We start from the raw sequence: 14,247 nt of genomic DNA, 5'->3' as shown, positions 1-14,247 counted from the left end.
CCACCATCCATTATTATTCTTAGCATCTCAATTTATCTCTTCTTATATTTTCCCTATCCGCACAAGTTCCTTTTCATTATGCATCAAAATTTACGTGGCAGTACACCAATGATATCCTAAGGTCCATCATTTTTCAGAAAAGTTTGCATTTAAAAGGTATAACCACAACGTGCTATTAATTTTCCGAACACTAAATACTAAATATATCTTTAAACTACTTGAAATTTGCTAAATATTAGAGTAAAGACACCACTCCAATTGAGGAGAAAGACGAAAGGTAACCAGATAATTTGTTAAAAGATCAGCCTCGTCATACGTAAACTCGAGCATGCTTTTTTAAAATTAAAGGTTTTACCTACAAGTTCTAAGTCATCTGGTAAGTTCACAACTCAATTTGACTCTTATTATTTTTACCTTAAAATTGTATAAGATTAGAGTCCAGATCTAAAAGGGTTCGGATCTTAGATTATCTAGGCTAAATTTTAAGATTCTTTATCACTTCTGCTGTCATGTAAAAAAATAACGATTGTATTTCTCAGCTTGAAAAATGATGTCGAACAACGCCAAGAAACAAACATTGCGCTCACGTGTGACAAGAGATTAAGTACGCTAACATATAAGAAGCCAAGAGTTACATGTCATTTGCGTCGGCCGCTAAACCCTTGGCAAACCCTAACAGGCCCCCAAATTCCAAGTTATACCCAAATTACCCCTACAAGCCCATCGTCCACCGGACGCCAGAAATATCACCGCCGTGGCGCCGTGCGTGCGCAGCTCCGAGGAAAAAAAAGAGAGAAAGAGAAGAAAACCAACCAACGCGACCCGAGCGCGCCTCACCCAGAGCCCCAAAGACCAGCGCCCACGGGGGGATTAGGAAGGTCCGCCCACCCGTATAAAAGGAGCGGCCGGCGAGGGCAGCAGCCTCCCTCCTCCCGCTTTACCCAAACAGCCCCTCGCCCAATCATTCCCTCAGCGCCTCGCCCTTGCGCCGCCTCTCATCTTCGCGGAGCCGAAGCTTCCGCGCCGGCGGCGGCGGCGGCGGCGGCAGGTCACTCTCGCTCCCCACCGGTCACCCGAATCCGATTTCCTCGCATGCAAATTCGATCGAATCCGTCCCGTTCGGGATTCCCGCGGAGCCCGAGGGGTCTCGATTGGTGGGAAGGGTTTAGGGTTTTGATCCTGCTGCGGATCGTGGGCTCGGCCGGGGCTTGGTTCCGATGGGGGTTTAGTCGAGCTGGCGATGTTCCCCGGGCGCTTTAGAGAGCCGCGGTGTTTGTTCAGCGGTGGAAATTGTATTTTTTTTGGACTCATTAGATTTGCTGGTGTTGGTTTCTGGCTTCAGCAGGAATATGGCGGGGAAGTCCAAGGGTGGGAAGAACAAGGGGAAGGCGCAGGGGGCGGGTCAATCCGTTTCGGCCGAGCCCGAGGTGCCGGTGACTGACGGCGCCGAAGTGGTTAATCCAGAGAACGGGGAAGTAAGTGACCCCCCTGCCGCGGAGAGCAGTGTGGCAGATGCCGAGAAAACGGACGGGGATGCGCCAGTTGCTGCACAGCCGGTGAAAAAGCCAGCTGAAGGTGAGGCCATGGCTTGTTTACTTATTCACTGATGATACTGACATACAATAGTTTTTTTTGGGTTGTGTGTGTGTATGTGTTGGGGGGGGGGTACTGACATACAGTAGTTGTGTTGTAAAACTAAATGGGTACAGCTTTACAGGTGGCCCAAATACTTTTGGTTTAACGATTATGTGATTTGGACTGGAGCTATGGTAAATGAGTGTCGTGTTTTGTGCTGTTGCGATGCTTCACATGGCTGTGCCTACACTAATGATTCTGGATGTATAAATATTGAAAATAGTAGAAAGAAGTATCTGACACTAAGATAATGTCCTAAAAATTTTCTGGCCTATCACTGTTAAGAGTCATTAATCACACACTTCAGTTGATGAATTGTGTGAACTTTTATCTATTGAATTTTAGCATTTTGTATGTGTTGTTTTTGCTTTAAATTTCTTGCTTGCATGCTTTTGGAATGGAAAATTTCTGCAAATATGTTGCTTCTTTAACAAGGAAGCATGTTGTCTGAAGCAGGAGAACTCCATCTTTTTCCCGTTCCTGTCAGGACACAATCCGGTGAAAAGCTCGAGTTGCAGGTACTGTGTAAAAATTGTCCTTTGTTCCTCTAATTTCTTTACTAGTTCAATGTATTTCATGTTATGCTATTTAATAATTTACAGCTAAGCCCAGGAGATTCTGTCATTGATGTCAAACAATTCCTCTTGGATGCTCCTGAAACTTGCTTCTATACATGCTACGATTTGATCTTGCATTCTAAAGATGGTTCAACTCATCAGTTAGAGGACTACAATGAAATATCTGAAATTGCAGATATAACTTCTGGTGGCTGTTCATTGGAGATGGTTGCTGGTATGTAACATGTTTCAGTTTCCTCTCTATTTTTCCATCACTGTTGATTTCATGGAGCTGAATTAAATCTTCTTTCAGGAATATATGATGAGAGGTCTATTAGGTCGCATCTCCGACGTGTTAGGGAGCTACTATCTCTCTCAAGTCTTCATGTTTCTCTTTCCACATCCTTAGCTCTGCAGCAGGAGTCTGCTCAGGGAAAATCTGCAGGTACATCAGCTCCCACGTTTTTTGGTCTGCAGGTTTACTTATATTTTCCATATTTGGTGTTTGTCACTTGTAATGTTTATTACTAATTCTTGGTTTGCATGCAAGTTGTAAACAAACCTGATGTAGATGTTGACTTTGATTCTACTCCTGCTGAGCAGGTTCTGAGAAAACTGTTATTCAGGAGCTTGATGGTTTAAATTTTATGGAGGATAGTGCTGGTGCTCTCACTAATTTATTGGCATCTGCACCAGCAGAAATAAAATGCGTTGAAAGCATTGTTTTTTCGTCTTTCAATCCTCCACCAAGTTACCGGAGGTAATTCTGACTTCTGGCATCGTTGTCATTGTTAGTCTTGAATATCTTTTTAGCCACATTGTATAAAAATCAGTCAGCTACGTTTCGTAATTGCCCTTATGCAAGGGCTACTTACTACCCCATTTCAGTTATAATCAGTAAATATATGATCTGATCCTCTCACTTTCAATGTAACTGTGCTGTTATCGAGCCACATATAAGTTCTAAAAGGTAAGCCTTTTTGTAGAATGCTGGAAAGAGTACAATTATATTTTGTATAAAAAATGGTTACATTGCAATGAAAAGATTATAGCTAGTAATTTAGTGTTCTATCCTTTCTGTTTTCCATAAATCTTGGAGTGCTTGATGAGTTTAAGTATAATCAACCTTTAGCTTGTCTGCCTGTGCTTCAAAATTGTATTAACTCAAAGGATGAAACATACTGCATATTAAGTTTGGCCAACTCTGGGCGTGAGGCTAAATGTTTCTTATTGTACCTTAGGCTGTATTGCTTTGCCTATATTTGGGCCAGAGTGCTTCACTTTTCCTTCTTTTTCTTTAAACTTTGATGTTGCGATTCTAGATAATGTAGGATTTTGTTCTGTGTATTCCTTATTTGAGGATGCAGTTGTTTCTTGCTAATATAGATGTATATATGCCTAATGGTCTTAAAACCTGAACGCCTATAACATTGTTGTAAGCTTATCACCCTCGAGCTGGGGTTTTCTTGGAATTAACACTTGCTGATGGTTTGCTCAGGCTGCATGGAGATCTCATTTATATTGATGTTGTCACATTAGAAGGAAATAAATACTGCATTACAGGAAGCTCCAAATCTTTTTACGTGAACTGTAGCAATGGAAGTATATTGGACCCAAAACCTACAAAACAAAGCCTGGAGGCCAGCACTCTTGTAGGCCTACTACAGAAAATCAGTGCCAAGTTTAAGAAAGGTTTGCTATTAATCTAGATTTTTTTCCGTAAGGTGTTGTTCTACTACACTACGTCCCTGCTGACAATTGGACAAATCTTTTGAAGGTTTTCGTGAAGTATTGGATCGCAGAGCATCGGCTCATCCATTTGAGAATGTTCAGTCGTTGCTTCCAGTGACTTCTTGGTTAGGTGCTCATCCTGTGCCAGGTAATTTTGTCAGCGGATTTCCCTGTTGACCGTGTTATTAATTACAACTCTAAAACAACCATTTGATACTATATCTTTTGGTGCTTTGGTGCTGGCATGGCTTAACTGTGATATCTTCTTGCCTAAGGTTACCTTTTCTTTTCACATTCTGTGGCAAGAAATTGGCCAGATAGTCTTAGGCATGCTTCAGCTAAGAGTATACAAAAAGTTCAAGCAGTGTGTTGCTAAATGCCTGCCGTAAACTACATAGGCATTGCTACCGTACTGATTCCTTTTCAGCTCGTCCCTGCTTTTTCATGGAACCTCTTATCCTTCTAGTTTCTTTTTTAATGAATTTGATATTGATTGATATATGTTTCTTGATATTTACTGTTAGTAATCTGGTATGCATGAGATCTGAAGGCACTCCAAATTCCTTTTGTGTAACAGAGCATAGAAGGGATGCAGCCAGGGCTGAAGAGTCTGTGGTGTTATCGTATGGCACTGAACTGATTGGCATGCAAAGAGACTGGAATGAAGAATTGCAGTCCTGTCGGGAGTTTCCTCATGGCAATCCTCAAGAAAGGTTCTTTAGTTATAGTAACTATTTCCATTTATGAATTGCCTGGTTTATATCGGTAGCTACTCAATTTTTTTTGCCAATTGCAGGATATTGCGTGGCAGAGCTCTCTACAAAGTAACATGTGATTTCGTTGATGCTGCAGTGAAAGGGGCAGTTGGTGTCATTAATAGATGCATACCCCCAATTAATCCAACTGATCCTGAATGTTTTCATATGTGAGTAAATATAATGCCCTGCAATTGTATTAGCATAATATTTCTCATAGCACCTATGTACCTGCTTTCTGCCTTAATCAGACTGCCTGACAAGTGACATCAAAAGGTTATTTGTTGTATTGGAGTAGTAAGGGTATGTTCCGTTGCTGGCATTATATTTTTTTATACATGATGTTTGGATGTGCGGAGGTTTTGGATTTATCCCAAATACTGATACATTCTCCAACTGTTTATTCTGCCAAGAGCTCAATGGCAGACAAAAACAAGTGTTTCTGGGAAAATGTTGATTTGCAATTGGGCAAACATTACTTTGAAAAGAGTTATATGGGGTTCCCTTTGCGACGGCACAACAAATTAAACAATTTCATTTGTTAACGTAGTTAATGTGAGATGTGAGAATAATGTAATAACTGATAAAACATATAGATTGCTACTGCCTGCTGCTATATGCATATGAAATAAGACAAGAAATTCCCAATAATTAGACTCAGGGGAAAGATTGGGCAAGTAACCTGAGGTTTAGGGGCAGGGGTGTGGCAGTGGCAGTCACGCCATCACCACCAACTGGAATGTTGAAGTAGTAGAGACATGTAGCTAGGGACATCATGGATACTTAATTTGGCTGTTTGATTTGAATTCAGCATACTATTTTCTTCAGCAAGTCATTTAAGAGTACATCCAAATGTCACCAACTTCTTTTTAACGAGTGTGCTTCTCTTTTTAAGTTAAAGACAGACTATTGTTCCTAGATTTTATTTTCAACCATTTCTCAGTTTATGGGTGCTAAAACTATTTTTAGTTCTCATGCTATACATTATTCTATTATTTTGCCTTTTAAGGCATGAGAGGCATGTGCATACTACCATTCAAAGTTCATTTTTTACCACGTCTCCTTTACACCACCGAGTATATTGTTATTTGTGCTATTGTTCTAGCTTCGTTAAATATTTTAGATGTTTTGCAATGGGATTTTGGTACCACAGTAATGTTGAGCTTGTTTCATTTACGATGATGATAACATGGATTGCGGTGGGAACAAAACCATTACCACCTTGTTCCGATGTATATATGCCTGATCAACTCTTATTTGAGTTACTTGATAAGATTGTTTTACTATATATGCCTGATCAGCTCTTATTTGAGTTACTTGATAAGATTGTTTTACTTTCATTTCCATCTTACCCCTGTTTTTTTGAATGTTTCAGGTATGTTCACAACAACATTTTCTTCAGTTTTGCTGTTGATTCTGACTACGAACATATTCCAAAGGACCGGAAGCCAGACTGCCAAAATGGATCCAGCAGAAGCACAAAAGTTACTTCCTCGGGTGTGGAGCGTAAGTGTGATATGAACCATGCTGAAACCACGGAAGTATCCAACAGCGTTTCAGACAATAGTTTGGATGCATCTGCAGAGGCACAAATTGCAGATAGTGAGCAGGCGACCTATGCTTCTGCAAACAATGACTTAAAAGGAACTAAGGCTTATCAAGAAGCTGATATTTCTGGCCTTTACAATCTTGCCATGGCAATAATTGATTATAGAGGTCACAGGGTTGTAGCTCAGGTTTGTGTAGTAAACATTTTTCTGGTATATAGCAGTTTTAGAATATTTTGCTGCTTTGATCATGGATTCTGTCATTTGTTCTTTCGCTGGTAACATTTTAATGTATTTATTTTAAGATGCCATAAATGGTAGCTAAGCTGGTACTAATGTTTCTTTCCCAATTATTCTGGACTTGTAGAGTATTATTCCTGGTATTCTTCAAGGAGACAAGTCCGATTCCCTTTTGTATGGTTCTGTTGATAATGGCAAGAAGATATCTTGGAATGAACCTTTCCATTCAAAGGTTAGTTTAATACAAGAGTGGAAATTTTTTCTTGGTTGAGATAAGGCTGAAGTCATTCTTATTTTCTTTACTAGGGGACTCAATAGTTTTTTCTAGTGTGAGATATCTATTCCAGTTCAAATATATGTTAAGTAATGCTGCAATGACAAGTATTCTGATTATTGATAAGAGTTGGTTTATTGGTTTACTTAAGTATCGGCAGTGCAGCTCAAATATATGTTATATTGCTTACTGAATTACTATTTGCATGTTTCAAAATTGTCGTTGATGCACACGTGATGCATGGGTAGACGGATATTTCTATCTAGGTTTGGAGTCTTTACACTTTAGGTTTTGTCTGAATTTCTGTTGAAGGTCTTTACTAGAATTTCATTAGCGAGTATTAGAAAATTCCAGTGATCACACTTGATTCTGAATGTATTTGTGGCAGACTTTCAGTGATGAACTTAAGCTATCTGTTATGATACGTCACATTTGTATTCTATGCTGTGTGCCAGTAAACTCAGCTTGTGGCATTAGTTATTTCATTCAACATTTTTTTTAACCCAAACTTACGCTAATACTTAGTTAGCTTTTTTATCGTCCTTGTCCTTCAGAGCAACTTAATTCTAATTTGGCTATTGCTGCTTTAGGTGGTCGAGGCTGCAAAGCGGCTCCATTTGAAAGAACATGTGGTTTTAGATGGCTCCGGCAATCCTGTAAAGTTAGCTGCTACAGTCGAATGTAAGGGCATTGTTGGTAGTGACGACAGGTAATTTTATTTTTGAAGTCAAAACACTGGTCTCTGTTTAAATAAGCAACGATAGCACTTGTTACATTTTGGTTCTCAATGCTTGAAACACTCAGCACTTGTAAGTAGTCTTACAATTTTGTACCAATGCAAGGAGCATGTTTAACTGTGTTCCTGGGTTCTGGCAGTCCTGTAAACATTACATGAACTGCAAACATTCCCAAATACGGTTTCTATGTTTTTGCTTTTCTTGTGAGCTATCATTTTTCCTTTTACACTAATAGCCTGAGCCCTTGTACTCCTATAGTCCTATCAATATATTTATCACAATTGTTTGGATTTCTCTATTCATGTAGGCATTACATTTTAGATTTGATGAGAGTGACCCCGCGAGACTCTAACTACATGGGACTAGAGCACCGCTTCTGCGTGTTGAGACCTGAACTTGTAGCCTCATTTGTTGAGGTCAGCTCATCACATACTCTTTTAACCTTATTGTCAAGCTGTTGCATGGTTTCATTTGTGGAAATTATAATTGTATTTTATTTATATTTGCGCAGGCTGAATCGACCAAACAAGCCACTAGGCAGAAAGTTCCAGATGCTTCGGAAGAATCCAATGACCAAGTTGCGAGTACTTCTGATGCTAAGGTTTGTGCTGATATCAAGCTCGGTGTTTTTGCTGTTTGCTCAGAAGCGTTATACTTAAATAAGCTACTGACCTTTTAGTTCTGACTATGCCACTCCAATAACGCAAAATTGTTGAATTTATCTTATTTTGTGGCATTCATATGTCCCCCAGTTTTGCATGCATGGTCATAATTATCTAAATGATTTTGAATTTGACGCCCCCGTGTAAGGGCAGGGGTTCGTGGGTTTTCTCGGTCTGCGTGAGAGACCTCTTATACAATGCTCGGGGGGCGGCTTGCCCCCTGAGGACCGAGTTTTTAATTGGTGGCATTCCTATGCCCCCCCCCCCCCCCACACACACACACAAAGTTTTGCACGCATGATCATAATTACTTAAATATCATTTATGTAGTCATGTATTACAAATTACTGTTGCATTTTTACCCCTCATGATTATTTGATTAGTTTGTGCACACATAGGCCGAAGCGACTAACAAGATAATAAGGTTGAATAAAACAGGTTACCTTTTCCCATTTGTAAGCTGGAAATTTCTTCCCTTCATTTCAGGCTTCCTCTGTTGAAGGAGATGACAAGTCTGAAGAAAGCTCTGCTCCTACACTTGAGGAAAACAGCAACTCAAATGCCGAGATCCTTTTCAATCCTAATGTGTTTACAGAGTACAAGCTTGCTGGCAGTCCAGAGGTTAGTCTTCAAATCTACTCTTTGTAAAATATCCATGTACCAATTTGATAACATTCAACTGTTTGCTATTATTAGGAAATTGCTGCAGATGAAGAGTTGGTAAAACGGGCTGGTACATATCTTTTGGAAATGGTGATCCCAAAGTTTGTTCAGGATCTTTGCTCCCTTGATATCTCCCCTATGGATGGACAAACTTTAACCGATGCACTGCATCTTCATGGGATAAATGTTAGGTACCTGGGCAAAGTGAGTCTCCAAGCTGATCCAGCTGAAATTGACATTATATTTCATCTATTCTGTTCATAATACAATTCTTGTCTCAGATTGCAGGCATGATCAAACATTTACCACATTTATGGGATTTGTTTTCTGCCGAGATAATAGTTAGGTCTGCAAAGCATGTGATCAAGGTAGTATATCTTTCTCGGTCATACTAGCTTCTGAGTTTGTTTCTTTATGGTGGGACTTGTCAGTTGCATGACAAGGTTCTCTCGTGTGTTATATGAAAGCTAAAATGTGGTTACAATCTGTAGAAAATAAGGTAGAGAGTATGGATTGGGACCACATTTTTTTGTAAACCTAGGAGTGTGTAACATTATAATAAAATGTGTTGTTTTCTGACTGCCATACTTCAAAGTAATGGGGTCTTCATCCTGTAACATGAATGATTATTATTTCTGCACAGTTTTAGTGCAGGACGCAAGATGCATTCAATTGTTGTACCAATTCATTCAGTTCATATCATTGTGTTATGAAATAGTTATTCATGTACCAGTCCATTCAGTTCCCATCATTGTGCTAACCTGATTATTTTTCTGTCACTCAAGGAAATATTGAGGCAAAGCCCGGATCATGATATTGGACCAGCTATTGCTCATTTCTTGAACTGCTTTGTTGGGAAAGTTTCGGGTGCTTCCACTAAGGGAAGCCATGGCAATGCCCAGTCAAAAACTCAGAAGGTATGCAATCCCAAGCATGGCAGCAAACTCTACTGTTGAATTTTGATATATCATTGGCAGATATGTTTTTGTGTTTTTGCTCGTATTGTAATTGTAAAGCTTCATAATTTTATACTTTATTTTCAGGGTCATGAAAGTAGCCAAACCCAAAAGTCTACGAAGGGCCAGAAACTAAACAATACTGCTGCTTCAAGAAAGGGCTTATCAACATATTCCCATCTAACATCTGATGGAATTTGGTCTAGTATTAAGGAATTCGCAAAATCTAAATATCAGGTATTTCATTTCTTTCAGGTCTTAAAACTTTTCTATTTCAAGAACACACTAATGGCTTTGGTTTTCATTTCTTTAGTTCGAAGTGCCAGATGATGCAAGGCTTTCAGCCAAAAGGGTATCTGTTCTCCGCAATCTTTGCCAAAAGGTTAGTACCATTCTGCCTTGCATGGTACTTCTGTTTGTAGCATAATTATTCTACTAGCCGACAAATTGAAGTAGTTTGGGCATTCATGGTGACCTGCATGTAGAAGGCAGACTATCACATGTCACTGTTTGTGCATTCACTAATTTCTGTCACTCTACATTTAACAGGTAGGGATAACTATTGCAGCCCGCAAATACAATCTGGATGCTTCAACTCCATTTGAAGCCTTAGATATATTAAATCTCCAACCAGTTGTCAAGCATTCAGTTCCAACTTGTACAGATGCAAAGAACCTTATGGAAGCAGGGAAAGTCAGGATGGCTGAGGTATACCTGTTGTGGTTTTGAGATTTTAGCCAAAATTGACCTTTGGTGGTTATTGTTTACTCATCATCTGTGGAATTGTTATTAATTCATTTGAGCATTTCAGGGTACCCTGAATGAAGCCTATGCATTGTTTTCTGAAGCCTTCTCACTGCTTCAACAGGTACACACATAAGCTATTTATATGACATGATCTGTTTGCAGAACATCCAGTATTTACTTGACCTTTGAAATTACAGATAACTGGTCCCATGCACAAGGATGCTGCAAACTGTTGCAGGTAATGTGCTAACTTCTTGATACATGACTATTGTATTGGTGTTGTTTCATCAGGCACACATTACTAGAATGTCAACTATCTTATGGATATGTTACGCTGCATACTGCGTTTTGTAGATCGTGCTATATTTCACTATAGTGTGTACATGAATACTATTTTCACCTATATGAAATGCTATGTGCATGTATGTAAGAGGACCGTTACATCAGGGATATGATGTTCAATACATGTTTAATTAAAATGGCATGTAAAATATGTTCAGGACTGGAGCAGTTACCGCGATTTGCTCGTATCTTCATGTACATTAATATTCAAACCCTAAAACTTTGTTCTCGTTTTGTCATAGGTACCTTGCTATGGTTTTGTACCATGCTGGTGATACAGCTGGAGCAATTGTGCAGCAACATAGAGAACTCATCATAAACGAGCGATGCCTTGGTCTTGATCATCCGGACACAGCCCACAGGCATGTGCTGCTTTTGAATTCTTTTTAACTTTATTGCCTCTAGATTTTGATATTGTCTTTCGATCTCACATGAACTTGATGTTGTCTTTGGAAAACTTGCAGCGAATGCTAAATCCAATCATTTATACTCAATTGTGAAGAAACAATTGAAGTTTCATCTAAAATTTTCTATCAAGTTTGTTCTGAAAAATGGACATCTGCTAGAAAATTTGAATGTGCAGATTAGCTTCTGGGCTAGTAGGTCATATCAGATATTAAGTCGTTGAATATTTTTCAGCTTCTTATTAGTGTTAGTGTATGTATTCGATGTTATATTTTTAATGTTGATTAAACAAAAATATAATTTTATTTGTTCTTTGATTTCTCACATGCATTTTACTGTCTTTTATCGGGAAAGTCCTATCTTTTTACCTATATCTTTTGCTTTATTTTGCAGTTACGGTAACATGGCTTTATTCTATCATGGGCTCAACCAAACTGAACTCGCACTACGACACATGTCCCGCACACTGCTGCTTCTCAGTTTGGCGTCAGGTCCTGATCACCCGGATGTTGCAGCAACCCTCATAAATGTCGCAATGATGTATCAGGATGCCAGTAATATGAACACTGCTCTTAGGTATCTTCAAGAAGCACTTATGAAGAATGAGCGACTTCTTGGTCCTGATCATGTTCAAACGGCCGTTTGCTATCATGCTCTTGCCATTGCATTCAGCTGTATGAGCTTATACAAGCTTTCAATTCAGGTTAATTCTGATATAAAACATTGGCAAGAATTATTATTAGAAACTGTCAATCTAACATTTTGGGTTTTTATGACAGCATGAAAAGAAGACATATGATATACTGGCAAAACAATTAGGGGAAAATGACTCGCGGACTAAGGACTCAGAAAATTGGTTGAATACATTTAAGCATCGAGAAGAGCAGGTATAGTTTCTGGAATTGTATGATTACCCAGCAATCTACTTTTTAGAATATTGCAACGGATTTATTGCAGATTATCTTTACGAGAACGATAGATTGTGATTTTGGCTGAATTGTTTAGTGTATGTGTGATGTTGAGGGTTGGGCATAATTACATTTGACACAGAACAACTGAACCAAGCCAGCCACTGAACTTATCAGCTTTCTCGTTGTTCGGTGATTTGTTGGTTCCATGTTCTGTTCTGTTTGGAGTTTGGTATCCCAAGTACTGAGACAGCCACAGCTTATTCTGATTCTATCGCTACCTTGGCCCATCATGGACCATCACCCTCACCAGCTAAAAGTTTTCACCCTTGAAAACCCAAGCTCCGCTTCACCTCAGCCCACCCCACACCAATAGCTCACTGTCGCACCTCACAACTTTTAGCACTCCAGACCCGATAACCCTAAGCCTAGAAGTGTCACATCTGGCAGCGGTTGTGTCGGGACATGGTGAGAAGTTGCGTGTGTGTCGGAGTTCCAAGTGGCTCAAGATGTGGGCTGCGGAGGGAGCGAGTGAGGCTTGCCAACGGCGATTTCAGTGCGTCTTGCTTGATTTCAGTGCATGTACATTTTAGTTGCTGTGGGTTGTTTACTGGTGATTTTCTGTTGGCTTGTTTTATGACTACTGCTCGTGAAAGGTGTTGTTACCTGTGAGTTTTCCTCTTAGGAACCTCGGTGCATTTGTGTTACTGGTACTGCAGTATTTGGGATTTTTTCCCCAGCTGTTTCAGGAAAACTGAAGTTTACAGACACTGAATACACTTTATTAACCATCTAGGCTTAGTTATATAAGATTTGCAGTCACCACCGAGAAATTTTACCGGTACTGCAAAATCTTTCCAGAAAAAAAATGCATTGTTTTTTTGTCTTATGTTCTGTATACCTTTGATATTCTTGCATGACCAATATTTTTATGTATATTTGCACAGGTTAATGCCCAGAAGCAAAAGGGCCAGGGAACCAATGCATCTGAAAATGCTATTAATTTCTTGAAGGTAAGCTCAAATTTCAACATTCCTTCTGTGCCAGTTGATATTCGTCCGGCTTTAATGCCTTGATCCGTTTGCCTTAGAGAACTTGGACTGTTAGGTTAGTATTGTTTTACCATGCATGTATGCTACTTCTAATTTTTGTATATTATCTCGTTTCACAAGGGTTTTTAGTGTTACTGGATGCAGATATCATATCCGATATTTTGATTTATTGTGGCATTGAATTCTTGCATTTTGCTTCTGCAGGCAAATCCTGCATTTTTACAAGCTATGAAGGCTGCTGCGATCCAATCAGGTGATGGATCAGCAAATGTCAACAGGTCACTTAACGCCGCGGTTGTGGGAGAAGGTGTACCTCGACTTAGAGGAGTTGATGAGCGAGCTGCTCGAGCAACCGCAGAAGCTCGGAAGAAAGCTGCTGCTAGAGGGCTTAATGTGCGCAGTGGGCCTGGTGCAAACAATGCATCTGATGAACTAGCTCAAATTCTCAAAATTATCAACTCAGCTGCTGCAGTGTCTTCCACCTCTGCCACTGCGAACGCTCAGCAATCAGTATCTGAAGGGCAGGCGACGAATGGACCTGCTCAAAACGGAAATGCTTCGGAAGGGAAGGCCGCAGATACCAACGGGCCATCTGTCAAGTCAACTGGCAACACGCCGGTCGGATTGGGAACGACATTGGAGTCGAAGAAGCAGAAGTCAAAGCAGAAGTCGTAGGGGCTAGAGATGTTCTTTTTTCTGTAACAGTTTTGTTGGGCTTCTAGGGTGATTTCGGTTTTTACTTCCATAGGGATTGTCACGTCCACATGGTGGCCAAGAGTGAGTTTATTTATTTTTGGCGGGGTTCCTAGGAGGCTTCAATAATCATTACGAGGAAGAATACAATTGTTTCGACATTGATAGACTACTGATGTAATGGCTAATCAGTGCAACTAATAAATTTTTAGTCGATACATACTCCGTACCAAGGATTAACCTTCTGTGCAAGGTTTTTTACTCCAATTTTTAATCAAATTTGTCATTGAACTTGCTGGTTTGTACTGACTGTGCTTGTGCAATTCCAGCTCTTAGTGAAATA

The 14,247-nt window shown here is 39.8% G+C and overlaps 1 protein-coding gene across 2 annotated transcripts; it reads left to right on the top strand.

Annotated features, from left to right (window-relative positions):
* Window positions 1–844: 844 nt before the first annotated feature.
* On the top strand, window positions 845–14,129 carry LOC112888216 (clustered mitochondria protein). 2 transcript variants are annotated; one of them, XM_025954546.1, is made up of 29 exons: window positions 845–1,048; window positions 1,343–1,575; window positions 2,089–2,153; window positions 2,238–2,427; window positions 2,506–2,637; window positions 2,796–2,952; window positions 3,691–3,884; window positions 3,970–4,071; window positions 4,501–4,636; window positions 4,720–4,848; window positions 6,054–6,414; window positions 6,593–6,697; window positions 7,330–7,448; window positions 7,784–7,892; window positions 7,988–8,077; window positions 8,625–8,759; window positions 8,835–9,005; window positions 9,083–9,169; window positions 9,587–9,718; window positions 9,845–9,994; window positions 10,071–10,139; window positions 10,307–10,465; window positions 10,569–10,625; window positions 10,702–10,742; window positions 11,089–11,208; window positions 11,645–11,954; window positions 12,031–12,138; window positions 13,107–13,172; window positions 13,416–13,886. In XM_025954546.1, exons 2-29 carry the CDS (start codon window positions 1,350–1,352, stop codon window positions 13,884–13,886), a joined length of 4,191 nt encoding a protein of 1,396 aa, XP_025810331.1. In that variant the 5' UTR covers window positions 845–1,048; window positions 1,343–1,349. The 2 variants fall into 2 exon arrangements, with proteins under 2 accessions (XP_025810331.1, XP_025810332.1); XM_025954547.1 differs by having other exon boundaries at window positions 848–1,048; window positions 2,092–2,153; window positions 13,416–14,129.
* The last annotated feature ends 118 nt before the right edge of the window (window positions 14,130–14,247 follow it).

This window comes from Panicum hallii, chromosome 1 (genome assembly GCF_002211085.1).
Source record: "Panicum hallii strain FIL2 chromosome 1, PHallii_v3.1, whole genome shotgun sequence".
Classification (NCBI taxonomy): domain Eukaryota; kingdom Viridiplantae; phylum Streptophyta; class Magnoliopsida; order Poales; family Poaceae; genus Panicum; species Panicum hallii.
Note: the sequence above shows the minus strand (reverse complement) of the source record. Positions and strands in the feature narration are given on the sequence as shown.

Coding starts and splice junctions, on each gene's coding strand:
- LOC112888216 (XM_025954546.1), top strand. CDS start 1,350: ATGGCGGGGAAGTCCAAGGGTGGGAAGAACAAGGGGAAGGCGCAGGGG. Junction 6,415..6,592: donor GTCACAGGGTTGTAGCTCAG/GTTTGTGTAGTA, acceptor CTGGACTTGTAG/AGTATTATTCCTGGTATTCT. Junction 13,173..13,415: donor ATGCTATTAATTTCTTGAAG/GTAAGCTCAAAT, acceptor TTGCTTCTGCAG/GCAAATCCTGCATTTTTACA.